This window comes from Anabrus simplex, chromosome 5 (genome assembly GCF_040414725.1).
Source record: "Anabrus simplex isolate iqAnaSimp1 chromosome 5, ASM4041472v1, whole genome shotgun sequence".
NCBI classification, from domain to species: domain Eukaryota; kingdom Metazoa; phylum Arthropoda; class Insecta; order Orthoptera; family Tettigoniidae; genus Anabrus; species Anabrus simplex.
This window is the reverse complement of record NC_090269.1, coordinates 393319417-393331695: the sequence shown is the minus strand read 5'-3', so window position 1 is coordinate 393331695 and position 12279 is coordinate 393319417. Positions and strand designations below refer to the sequence as shown.

At 42.0% G+C, this 12279-nt stretch overlaps 1 protein-coding gene across 1 annotated transcript in view; it reads left to right on the top strand.

Moving 5' to 3' along the window:
- The window catches only part of LOC136874564 (pickpocket protein 28), a 343119-nt gene that overhangs the window by 315351 nt on the left and 15489 nt on the right, over positions 1–12279 (top strand). Inside the window, exon 9 of the mRNA XM_067148201.2 lies at positions 7556–7691. Coding sequence (XP_067004302.2) covers positions 7556–7691 — 136 coding nt within the window. The remainder of the gene's footprint in view (positions 1–7555; positions 7692–12279) is intronic.

The following is a 12279-nucleotide window of genomic DNA, read 5'->3' as shown; positions in this document are numbered from 1 at the left end:
AGGACAATACATTCAACGAACCAAATAAGCACACAATATACGACATGAACAATATCAATCTTCTGAAAAAGAAACACAAGTAATACAACATTTTATGTACAGTAAGGCGTATGGAAAGTATGATCCACCCAGGATCACTGACAGTGACCATAGTCATCATTGCCGCATGGGATCGAAGCCATGCTCTTCAGACATCCGGGGTATATTTTCCTGAAATTCTCTATATCGATTTTAATGCAATAAATAAAGAAAATTGGAGGAATTCTTTCATCTCATGAAATATTGATTCTACAACGACGATGGTAATCTATGACTACTATCTGGCTACTATCAGCCTCAATATCATTCTCTGGATTCTATTAGCCTTAACATCATTATACCTGGTGCGACATATTACTTCGCATTAACGTATAATCATGTGGAGACTCACATGTCTATCCACAGTTCAGCCTTCCCGACATTGACCTACGGGATGGGCCCCCGCTCTCACCCCGATATCTTGAACACATACATATTTATATAGAAGACTCTATCCTTCTGGAATATAAATTAACTCTAACACTCACGTACTAAATCAATCATGGTTCGCACCCCGCTGTCACGTCTGCACATCCTATAGATTGGGGGTTCATCTATATTACGTGTGAAGTATAAAAACATAGAACTTTCTGACGACGCATAGAAATTTGTAAATCAATCTAAGCAATCTAAAGAACACTAACCCTTTTTCATTACGATACTTCACACTTAATCAACTCTAGGATCTTATAAATACATCATGCATTAAATTCCCCGGGTCTTAACAAAATGAATGTCCGACTCGTTGGCTGAATTCTCCGGATACTGGTCTTCGGTTCATAGGGTCCCGGGTTCGATTCCCGGCCAGGTCCGGGATTTTAACCTTCATTGGTTAATTCCAGTGGCCCGGGGGCTGGGTGTTTGTGCTGTCCCGAACATCCCTGCAACTCACACACCACACATAACACTATCCTCCACTACATTAACGCGCAGTTACTTACACATTGCAGAAGCCGCCCACCCTCATCGGAGGGTCTGCCTTACAAGAGCTCCACTAGGCTTGAAATAGCCACACGAACTTAAATTAAAAAATAAAATGAATGCTTACAAAAGCATTGAAGACACATGAAAAATATGATAAACTAAGGAAACTCCAATCCCTTTGAAACAGCTTGATACAGTTACCTGTACGCTAATTTATTTACATGCATAAAGTTATCTATTTACAGTTATGGGGTTGATACAGCTTTCATGCCTAAAAATTTGGAAACATACTTATCGCTTCAGCTTTGTGATAAGTTGTCATCAGGCAGGTATATCACGGCGGCTTCAGTAGTGGACAATCCTGGGTTCGTCTGCTCCTGGGTCCCTTTCATGCTGTCTGGATCTTCAACTGGCCTCGAACAATCTAGCAGTTCTGTGGCGCACTAGTGGTTGACACAAGGCAAACAGCTCGAGACTCCTCCTGGCTCTGACGATCTCGCTCTTTCATATATGCAAATGAGGAAATTATTCTATTACTGTTATAGTAATTTTATGCAACATACTATAACATGCGGCGACTAGTATCACTCATAGACTCACGTGTACTAGCCTGGTAACGATGTTGTTCCTGTAGCCCGTTACCTATTCCCTATCATTTGCATATCACATATAATAATGATCAGTTAAGTATTGAAGAATCACACGCTCACTAGAACACTGACTCTGTATACAAGAACGCTTCTGACTAGTCTCACACCTTGCGTATTATTGATGCTACCTTTGACTGATTCACAGCATTTACTATTGGTAAGACGTACCACTCACTGAGTTTTATGGTAATTTGCCGACACTGCCCGTTCCATCCTATCATACACATAAGCCGCTATTTTGTCTAGCAAATCTCCACTTTCCAGATACGCTATCGTGACGTTATCAGCATTCCTAGAACAATTCCTTTTCTTTGTCTGACTCACGAATTAATTAAGTTATGTACATATTAATCCGTACATAATAAATATCGCCGAATACCACACGGTTCAATGTAAGCGAATAGCACTCGCTTCATGTACGTATGTTGTTTCACTCATGACATTAAAACTTCGCAATGAGTGAATAAATTCATAGATCCGTAACACTCAGACAAGAAATTACACAGGTCAATAATTATTACCGTATTTGACCGATCACTGGGTAACAAAGTACATGCGAACCGCACAAGATGTTGATTACACTGTATACATAAATCACTGCGTACCCGCACAAGCTGTAGAATAGACTTACGCTGAATATAGACTGTAGAATTTAGAAAGACGAGTGTTTTACTTCAAGCTGCACATTTTTATATACTGTAGATGAGCTGGCTCGGCACTAGGGGATGTGGTAGACCACGTCTCATGTCCAAACATCGGTCCGCTAATACCTACTTGTTAGCGTTGATTGAGGTATCAAGAGAAAGCTCAGATATTCTTCTTTCTACTGACCAAATTTCATTCTGATAGTATCGAAGGTTTGTTCACAATCGCTCAAGCATCATTAGATAATTTTCAGCTTGGGACGCCATGCCATGGGGATTTATTAATTTCTGTCTCACGGTCAAGACCCAAACATCTGTTTGTCATCAAATGCTCCCGCATAAAGTGGGTCATTAGTAATATATTAATTATGTAATACATATCTTCATACCATAATTCAGTACAAATTCCTTGATTCACGTGACTCCTTACCCATAAATATCCGTCACGTATTTCAGAACTTCGCTTATTAATATTATTATTATTATTATTATTATTATTAACAGCTGAAGACTGTATATTGGTATCATTTAATTTGTAGGGAAAATCGCAGAGAATTACTATTTCAAGCGTTGATACGCCGTAATAAGTCCCTTCTTTTGACGTACATCAGTTCTCACGTGCAGCGTTCCCAGTCTCTTCTCTCTCTCTCGCAAAGTGAGAGCGTTTCTCAAGTAACTTACCTGCTGGTGCGAGCTCTCTTTACCTCGTTACGCACAAATAGACTGCAGCTCTCCCAGGCAGCATAATGTCACTCGGGTCCCGGTTTGGGCAAAACATGCTGAATATGACACTATTTATCGTAGAATGTCGTGGAAAACGGCATATCGTATTAGCAGGGCATTATGACGTACTCATTACGACGTATTGAACGGTTTCAATATCTAGTTAGTAGTATCTATGGAGACCAAGAAAATTTAGTGAGTGGGTGGTTGTTAGGGCAAGCTTAGCAACCAATATACACCCTTGGTAAGTTATCTATGGAGCAATTGTACCAACATCAAATATGGAGGCACAGGGCAATAAAATTGAACCAAAGTATCCCCTCAAATCAATTAAAATAAGTTGTCGACTCTTATGATAACACGTTCACACAACAACTACACCAAATAAATGCACAGATATTCCCCGATATCCACTAAAACTGCACAGAACACGAGAAAATAGGTTAAGATCGCGGAGCTCAACTACACATGACCTCTTCCAGCAAGTCCCTACTTTGATCTTAGCCAAGAGGTCGAGAAGCGTTTACAGTATAATTTTTCCAGACAGTAATTCACATGTGTACCAATTTTGGGTGGCAAATCTTGCTGCTGTAGAATCCCTGAGCTGACATTGCCATGGTTACGGCTGGTCGTTTCTTTATCGGACTCCTAGAGCACAGGTAGTGTTGTGCCAATATCTCTATTACGGTTGGTTTTAGGGCCTTAGAACATGGTTTTGGGCCCTTAGGGCTTACCGAGTATTGTTATTTTACGTCGTGGGGCTTAAAATGAGCTTTGTCTCGTCCCTGTACGAAAATATCGACATTTCGCCTATCAAACATATCCCGCCGTCGCTCCCTCTAATTGTTTTGAAAGTTTAAAAGTAGCCTAATTTACTCCTTATACCATCAGCTATATGCCAGTGAAAGTACCGTCAAAATCGGTCCAACCTTTTCGGAGATTAGCAGGAACAAACAAACAAACAAACAGACAAAATTAATAAAAAGTGGTTTGTGGTTATATATACCGTATATGTACTTTCATATGCTCTTAGTAAAATGCTGATATTTTGACATTACAAACAGACACTTCAATTTTATTTATTTGTATATAGATAATAATAATAATAATGATAATAATAATAATAATAATAATAATAATAATAAATGACGTTAATTTTGTTGTTTTATTACCGCATAACTCCATGTACACACCTCTTATACTTTCACAGCAACACACACATAACAAAACAAAGAGCGTCAGTGTTTGATGCCTGTAAAATAATGTTGATATAGCTGACATCTCACCACGTATATAATCCATGTTTGACACGTCGCCAGTTCTCTTGGCCCTTAATCCATTTACCCTCGAGGGTTGGAATTTTTCTCGGACTCAGCGAGGGATCCCTCCTCTACCGCCTCAAGGGCAGTGTCCTGGAGCGTGAGACATTATGTCGGGGATACAACTGGGGAAGAGGACCAGTACCTCGACCACGTGCCCTCAGTTATTGTGCTGAACAGGGGCCTTGTGAAGGGATAGACGAGAAAGACGGAAGGAAGCGGCCATGGCATTAAGTTAGGTACCGTCCCGGCATTTGCCTCGAGGAGAAGTGGGAAACTAGGGAAAACCACTTCGTGGATAGCTGAGGTGGGAATCGAAACCCCTTCTACTCAGTTGACCTCCCGAGGTTTAGTGGACCCGTTCCTGCCCTCGTAACACTTTTCAAATTTCGAGGCAGAGCCGGGAATCGAAACCTGGCGTCCACCTCAAACGGAGACCGCGGTTTGACCCTCTGTCAATGCACGTGAAATTGTAACGTTCCAGTGGTTCAGATTCCACATAAAACTGGAGGTCCCCTAGCTATGATCACGATATCAACAATCACGTTGCTTTGCGTCCGAAAGTGATGCACATAAGGTTTTATTATGATTTCACAGCCTTAAAAATTCGACGCAACTTAGACACTAACTACAAAATGGTTCCGGTGTATCGGACCCTCACCACGATTACTTGATTCAAGAACTGGAAAAAATCCAATGAATAGAAACTCGATTTGTTCTGAGTAGTGATTTCCGACAAAAGAGTAGCGTTACAAAAATGTTGCAAAGTTTGGGCTGGGAAGACTTGGGAGAAAGGAGACCAGCTGCTCAACTAAGTGGTATGTTTCCAGCTGTCAGTAAAGAGATGGCACGGAATGACATCAGTAGACGAATCTGCGACCTGGGCGACTGCCCTAAATGCAGATCAGTAGTGATTGATTTGATTTGAATTTGATTTAATGGTTCTTAATATTTTATCGTAGTATAATGACCAGTCCACCTCTGTGGTGTAGTGGTTAGTGTGATTAGCTGCCATGTCCGGAGGCCATGGTTCAATTCCCGGCTCTGCTACGAAATTTGAAAAGTGGTACGAGGGCTGGAACGGGTCCACTAAGCCTCGGGAAGTCAACTGAATAGAAGGGGTTTCGATTCCCACCTCAGCCATCCTCATAGTGGTGTTCCCTAGTTTCCCACTTCTCCTCGATGCAAATGCCAGGATGGTAACTAACTTAAGGCAATGACCGCTTACTTCCCTATTCCTCGTCTATCCCTTCACAAGGCCCCTGTTCAGCATAAAAACTGACACCGCCTGGGCAAGGTACTGACCCTCTTTCCAGTTGTATCCCCAACCTAATGTCTCACGCTCCAGGACACAGCCTATGAAGCGGTAGAGGCGGGATCCCTCGCTGAGTCCGAGGGAAAATCCAACCCTCGAGGGTAAACGGATTAAGAAAGGAAGAAGAATGACCAGCGGGCCAAGAGAACTGGCGACGTATAGAACATGGACTTTTTTCTGTGGCGACGTGTAGAACATGGACTTTTTTCTGTGGCGACGTGTAGAACATGGACTGTTTTTTGTGGCGACGTGTAGAACATGGACGATTTTTGTGGCGACGTGTAGAACATGGACGATTTCTGTGGCGACGTGTAGAACATGGACGATTTCTGTGGCGACGTGTAGAACATGGACTTTTTTCTGTGGCGACGTGTAGAACATGGAATTTTTTCTGTGGCGACGTGTAGAACATGGACTTTTTTCTGTGGCGACGTGTAGAACATGGACGATTTCTGTGGCGACGTGTAGAACATGGACGATTTCTGTGGCGACGTGTAGAACATGGACGATTTCTGTGGCGACGTGTAGAACATGGACTTTTTTCTGTGGCGACGTGTAGAACATGGATTTTTTCTGTGGCGACGTGTAGAACATGGACTTTTTTCTGTGGCGACGTGTAGAACATGGACGATTTCTGTGGCGACGTGTAGAACATGGACGATTTCTGTGGCGACGTGTAGAACATGGACGATTTCTGTGGCGACGTGTAGAACATGGACGATTTCTGTGGCGACGTGCAGAACATGGACGATTTCTGTGGCGACGTGCAGAACATGGACGATTTCTGTGGCGACGTGTAGAACATGGACGATTTCGGTGGCGACGTGTAGAACATGGACGATTTCTGTGGCGACGTGCAGAACATGGACGATTTCTGTGGCGGCGTGCAGAACATGGACGATTTCTGTGGCGACGTGCAGAACATGGACGATTTCGGTGGCGACGTGTAGAACATGGACGATTTCTGTGGCAACGTGCAGAACATGGACGATTTCTGTGGCGACGTGTAGAACATGGACTTTTTCTGTGGCGACGTGTAGAACATGGACGATTTCTGTGGCGACGTGCAGAACATGGACGATTTCTGTGGCGACGTGCAGAACATGGACGATTTCGGTGGCGACGTGTAGAACATGGACGATTTCTGTGGCAACGTGCAGAACATGGACGATTTCTGTGGCGACGTGTAGAACATGGACTTTTTCTGTGGCGACGTGTAGAACATGGACGATTTCTGTGGCGACGTGTAGAACATGGACGATTTCTGTGGCGACGTGCAGAACATGGACGATTTCTGTGGCGACGTGTAGAACATGGACGATTTCGGTGGCGACGTGTTAAACATGGATGATTTTTCTAGTGACGTGTTAAACATGGATGATTTGCGTGGTGAGGTGTCAAACATGGATTATTTCTGCGGCGACGTGTCAAAATGGATGATTTGTGTGGTGATGTATCCAAATTATGTATAATATTATGCTGAATTTAAAGAAAACTTAATTCACCGCAGTATGCAATAAACAGCCACTCTTAACCTAAAACATCGCATTCCGTGGCTGTTGCGTAATTACCTTCCTTTCTGTGTTTTAATAAAAAAAATTAATGTGCTTCTCGAATTATTGGACCTCTGTTATGTACCGACCACATTCCGATCATTTAAATTACGAAGGGTGACGTGATAGCTGTGTGGTACAGTCACTGGCATCTCAAAAGGAGGCCGCGGTTCGACCCTCTGTCAATGCATGTTGTATTTGTAAAATTTAAATATAACGTTCCAGTGGTTCAGATTCCACACAAAACTGGAGGTCCCCTAGCTATGATCACGATATCAACAATCACGTCAAACTATAATCTTGCTTTGCGTCTGTAAGTGATGCACATAAGGTTTTATTATGGTTTCAGAGGCTTACAACTTCGACGCAGACAATCTGGAAGACTGCAATTGTCTTCCCGCCTGCACAGAGATCAAATATGACGTCGAGATATCACAGTCTGGATACATGTGGGAACCTCTCTTTAAAAGAAACAAGTGGAAAAAGTGAGTATAAATTCATTTAAGTGCTATTATGTTCAATCATAAATATTACTTCTGAATCTCTTAGAAACGTTAAAAATTACGCAGTCATGTTAATATTTTTTAAATGCACAATACTTGAATAGTGTGTAATCACGTTCATCGCTACAATCTTCAGAATTTTTTGAACACATTGAGATATTGTGAAGTCATTAATTTCCATAGCGTGAGAGTAGGCAGTGATTATATGACTGATATACCAGTGTGGATATGGGTACCAGCAGTAATGGATGGAATATTTGAAAGAAAGAAAAATGATTCTGCGGAACTTGAGGAATATCTTCTTCTTTCATTTGACCCAGCATAATCCCAAAGGATTATCATGTGCATATTCCCAATTTAGTTTCTCTTCTTGTAAAACATAGGATATTAGAACTAAGCTATATACTGTACCGGTAAAAGAGCCCGACTCTCAGATTATATTTTAGAATAAACTTTAGTCAGATAGACATAGACGATGTAGAGAGAGTTGGTAAAACCAAAGGTCGGAGGCCAATTAGGGTTAAATTTTTCTCAACCTTAATGGCAGAAATTGTGTTAGGTAACAGTAAGAATTTACAGGGACTGAAAATGGGGGTTAAAGGAGACATGGGAAGAGAATATGAGAATCTTGAATAGGCACTTATGGAGAGCGAGGAACCAGGGGCTAAAGGCCCGAATAAGAGGACTGCGGTTGGAGGTGACAAACGGGCGATGGGTTAGAGTGCACTCAGTGGCGAAGCTAAAGAAGATGGACGCAAACGAGAGCGCTGAGGGTGACGAGATGACAAGACAAGATGAGAAGAAGAAGGAAGAAAAGGGGAGGAGGAGGGACGTGGAAAGGGAGGAGATCATCTCAGAAGAGAACGGACAGTGCAGTCGGGATACAGAAGATCAAGATAGTGAAGTGGTCAGCGAGAGAGAACAGCAAGAAACCGTGAGAGCAGAGTGTAGTGTTTTAGTGAGCGAGAAAGGACAAGGGAAGACGAATCAACAGGAAGGTAAAGCAATTTTGAGTAAGAAGTATCAGTCTGAAGGACCTATGGGGAAATGGTCGGAATGGGAAGGAGGATAGGGAGGAGGGGGAAGGGAATAGATCGGTTAAAAGATATGGGAGGGAGACAAAAGATGAGAGGGCGATAACGACTGATAGGTCGATAATGACTAGGAGCAAGAACAGAGGGGGAGATACAGAAGGGAGTGAGGGAAAGTTATAACTATATTGGAAAATAGGATGTGTAAATATAGAGGGATTAATGAACAAATTAGGAAATAAGAAAGTGCGGGAAGAAATTGAAAGCTTCGATGTGATGGCACTACTGGAGACGTGGCTGGAAACAGGGAAGGAGATTACATGGAAGGGGTTTGTGATAAAATATAAATATAGAAGAAAAGAGAGGACTAGAGGCCGCGCACCAGGAGGTATGATAGTTCTAATTAGGGAAGAAATTAGTGAAATGGTGGAGGATATAGAGACCGATATGAAAGAAACCATATGGATGAGATTGAATATGGGAGGGGTTGAGGGAAGGAGGAGAAAAATAAATCTAGCCTTTGTTTACTGCCATCCTAGTAATTCAGCATATGCAAATAAATATTTTTTTGAAGAGTTACTGGTAGATATTGGTAGGATAAGAAGAATGTTTCCAGGGGAAGAGGACATGTTGTTATTCGGGGATTGGAACGCGAGAATAGGGGAACAGAGCCCAGTATATAGTAGGGAGGATGGAATGTGTATGCTGAAAAGTAGAAGGAGTGAGGACAAAATTATAAATAGTTATGGAGAGAAGCTCCTGGAGATGTGTGCGGTGGGAAATTTGTATATTCTGAATGGGTGGATAGAGGGGGACAGGATGGGGAAATTGACATATGTTACTGAGAAGGGTGGTAGTGTGATAGATATGGTTTTGAGCTCGGAGGGGATGATTGAGGATATTGTAAGAATGGAAATAGGAGACTGGATTCAATCACACCATTTCCCGGTGGGGGTTATGTTGAAAAGGGGGGAAGAGAATTGCACAAGGAAGTTGGATGGGACGAGTGATAAACGGGGGAGTGGATATAATAAGTATAAATGGTCAGAGAAAGTGGGCCGAGATTGGAATAGAGTAGTAAAAGAGGAGTTACAATTCCTGAAATATGGGTGGGAAGGGGCCTTAGAAGAGAATAATACTGATAAAGCCTTAGAGTTGCTGCTACATCCAATAAAGATAATAGCGCAGAAGACGAGATCTAGTAAGAGAAATAAGAAGGAGGGAGAAGAATGATTTAATAGAGAGTGTGAAGGAATGCGGTGGAAGGTGATGATTGCGTTAGAAGATTATAGAAGGAAAGGTGGGGACCAAGAATTGAGGAAGGAGTATAAAAAGAAAATTTGTGAGACAAGAAAGGCGTGGCTAGAGGAACAAATTGAAGCCATAAACAAGGATTGCAAGACAAATAATTTTGAGAGAGTTTGGGACAAGATTAATAAAATTATTAAGGGTGGAAGGAACAAAGATAAAACGAGTATTGAGGAAGAGCAATGGGTGAGGCACTTTGATGAATTACTAGGGGAAAAGGGGGAAGAAGGATGGAGAGGGACGGGGAAAGAGGTAATTTGGAGGAATAGGAGAGTGGCAATATATGATCCGGATAAAGAAATCTCAAGGGAGGAAATCCTGGGAGTGATAAGCAGAGTTAGAGCCAAGTCGGCCGGGGGATGTAATGGTATAAATAACAAGTTTTGGAAAGAAATTGGCAAAAATGAGATAATGATAGAGGGCATAGTTAAACTATTCAATAATATATTTGAGGGAGGGAAGTTCCCGAAGGAATGGGAAACAGGAATTATATGCCCAATATACAAAGGGAAGGGTAGTAGGAGTAGTGTGAACAATTACAGGGGCATATCTCTGCTGGATTCCGTAAGTAAAATATACACTGGAGTGCTAGCGAACAGGATAAGTAGGTGGGCGGAAGAAAATGAAATATTGACAGATTATCAAGGAGGATTTAGAAAAAAGAAAAGAACGATAGACAATATTATGATAGTAAAGACTATTCTAGAAAAGTATAAGAGTATGGTTAGAAGTACGGTTTATGTAGCAGCAATAGATTTTGAGAAAGCTTTTGACAAGGTGAATAGAGAGGCCCTATTAGAGAAATTAGGCAGTTTAGGGATTTCGGAAAAGATGTTGAGGGCAGTGGAAGGAATATATAGGGTGGTTAGGTTTTGTGTAAAATTGGGAGAAGAGAGACTGAGTAGGCCCTTAGAGTCCAGGGTGGGTTTAAAGCAAGGGTGTAAATTATCGCCAATACTGTATATTTTATTTATCAACGATATTTTAGAGGGGTTTGGGGCAGAAAATTGGGCTGTGCCGGTAATTAATGGTTTAGAGGTACCAGGACTGATATTTGCGGATGATGTGTTATTGATGACGCTAACTTCAGGGGGGATGAATTGAGCGTTAAACGCAGTGACGCTATTTGCGAGGAAATGGGGATTGAGAATTAATGGAAATAAGTCTAAAGTATTAGTAGTCCAGGTAGACAAAAGAAGAAAGAAGGTAATTGGGTAATGCAGGGAGAAAGTGTGGAACAGGTAAGGAAGTTGGAATATCTAGGAGTTATTTTTAATGACAAAGGAACGTGGAATGACCAGATCAGAAGGGCGAAAAACAGGGGATTGGCAGCCCTAGCCTCAGTAAGAAACATGCTAACCAAATATCCGGGTATCAATTATAAAACCCTGAGGCTAGTGTTAAGGTCGGTAATATTCGGGAGGGTATTGTACGGCGCAGAAGTTTGGGGGCTGGATGAGAAAAGAGAAGAACTAAGAAGGATTGTTAGTAGTTTTGCTAAGTTAGTAATGGGCTTACCGAGGTGCACAGCAAATGCAGGGGCGGAACTAATGTGTGGGGAGGATTTGGAATCAGAGGGGATAAAAAGAATAGTGAGATACTGGATGAATTTAAAAAGACAGGAAGGTGGGAAGATATTGCAGGCAGCGTCTGAACAGCAATGTAAGAGCATATATAGGGGGGGGGGGGCTAGAAAAAATAAAGGGATATGTGGAGAGGATAGGATTAGGACACCTGTGGGGGGGAGGTATGGTCGAAGACAGAAGTTAGAGGGATGAAGATACTGGAAAGGAGGATTAGAGATATCCATAGGCAGAAATTATTAAGGGAAAGCAGACTGGGAAATTCGCTAAAGGTTTTGACGAAAATAGAGGAGATAGCAGGGTTGAATATTAGATACGTTGATAGGTCAAAACGATATGGAATGATGTGGTGGTTGTTAGGTTTGCCAAGGAATACAGGTTGGCTGCAGGGGAGGGACAAGACAAGGTGTATACTTCGTGGAGCAGTGAATGATGAATTTCATTTGCTAAGAGATTGCGTGGAAACGAGGGAGATAAGACATGGATTATTGAGTGAAGAGCATCGGAAAATATTGGGAAGGGGGGATGAGAAAACAATCTTGAGGTGGATTATTAAGCAGTGGGAAAAAGGGGGTGAATTGAACAGGTATTTATGCGCGGCAAAAAAGGCCTGCGAGAGTAAAATGAAGGTGGCTGAGTTAGAGGTTG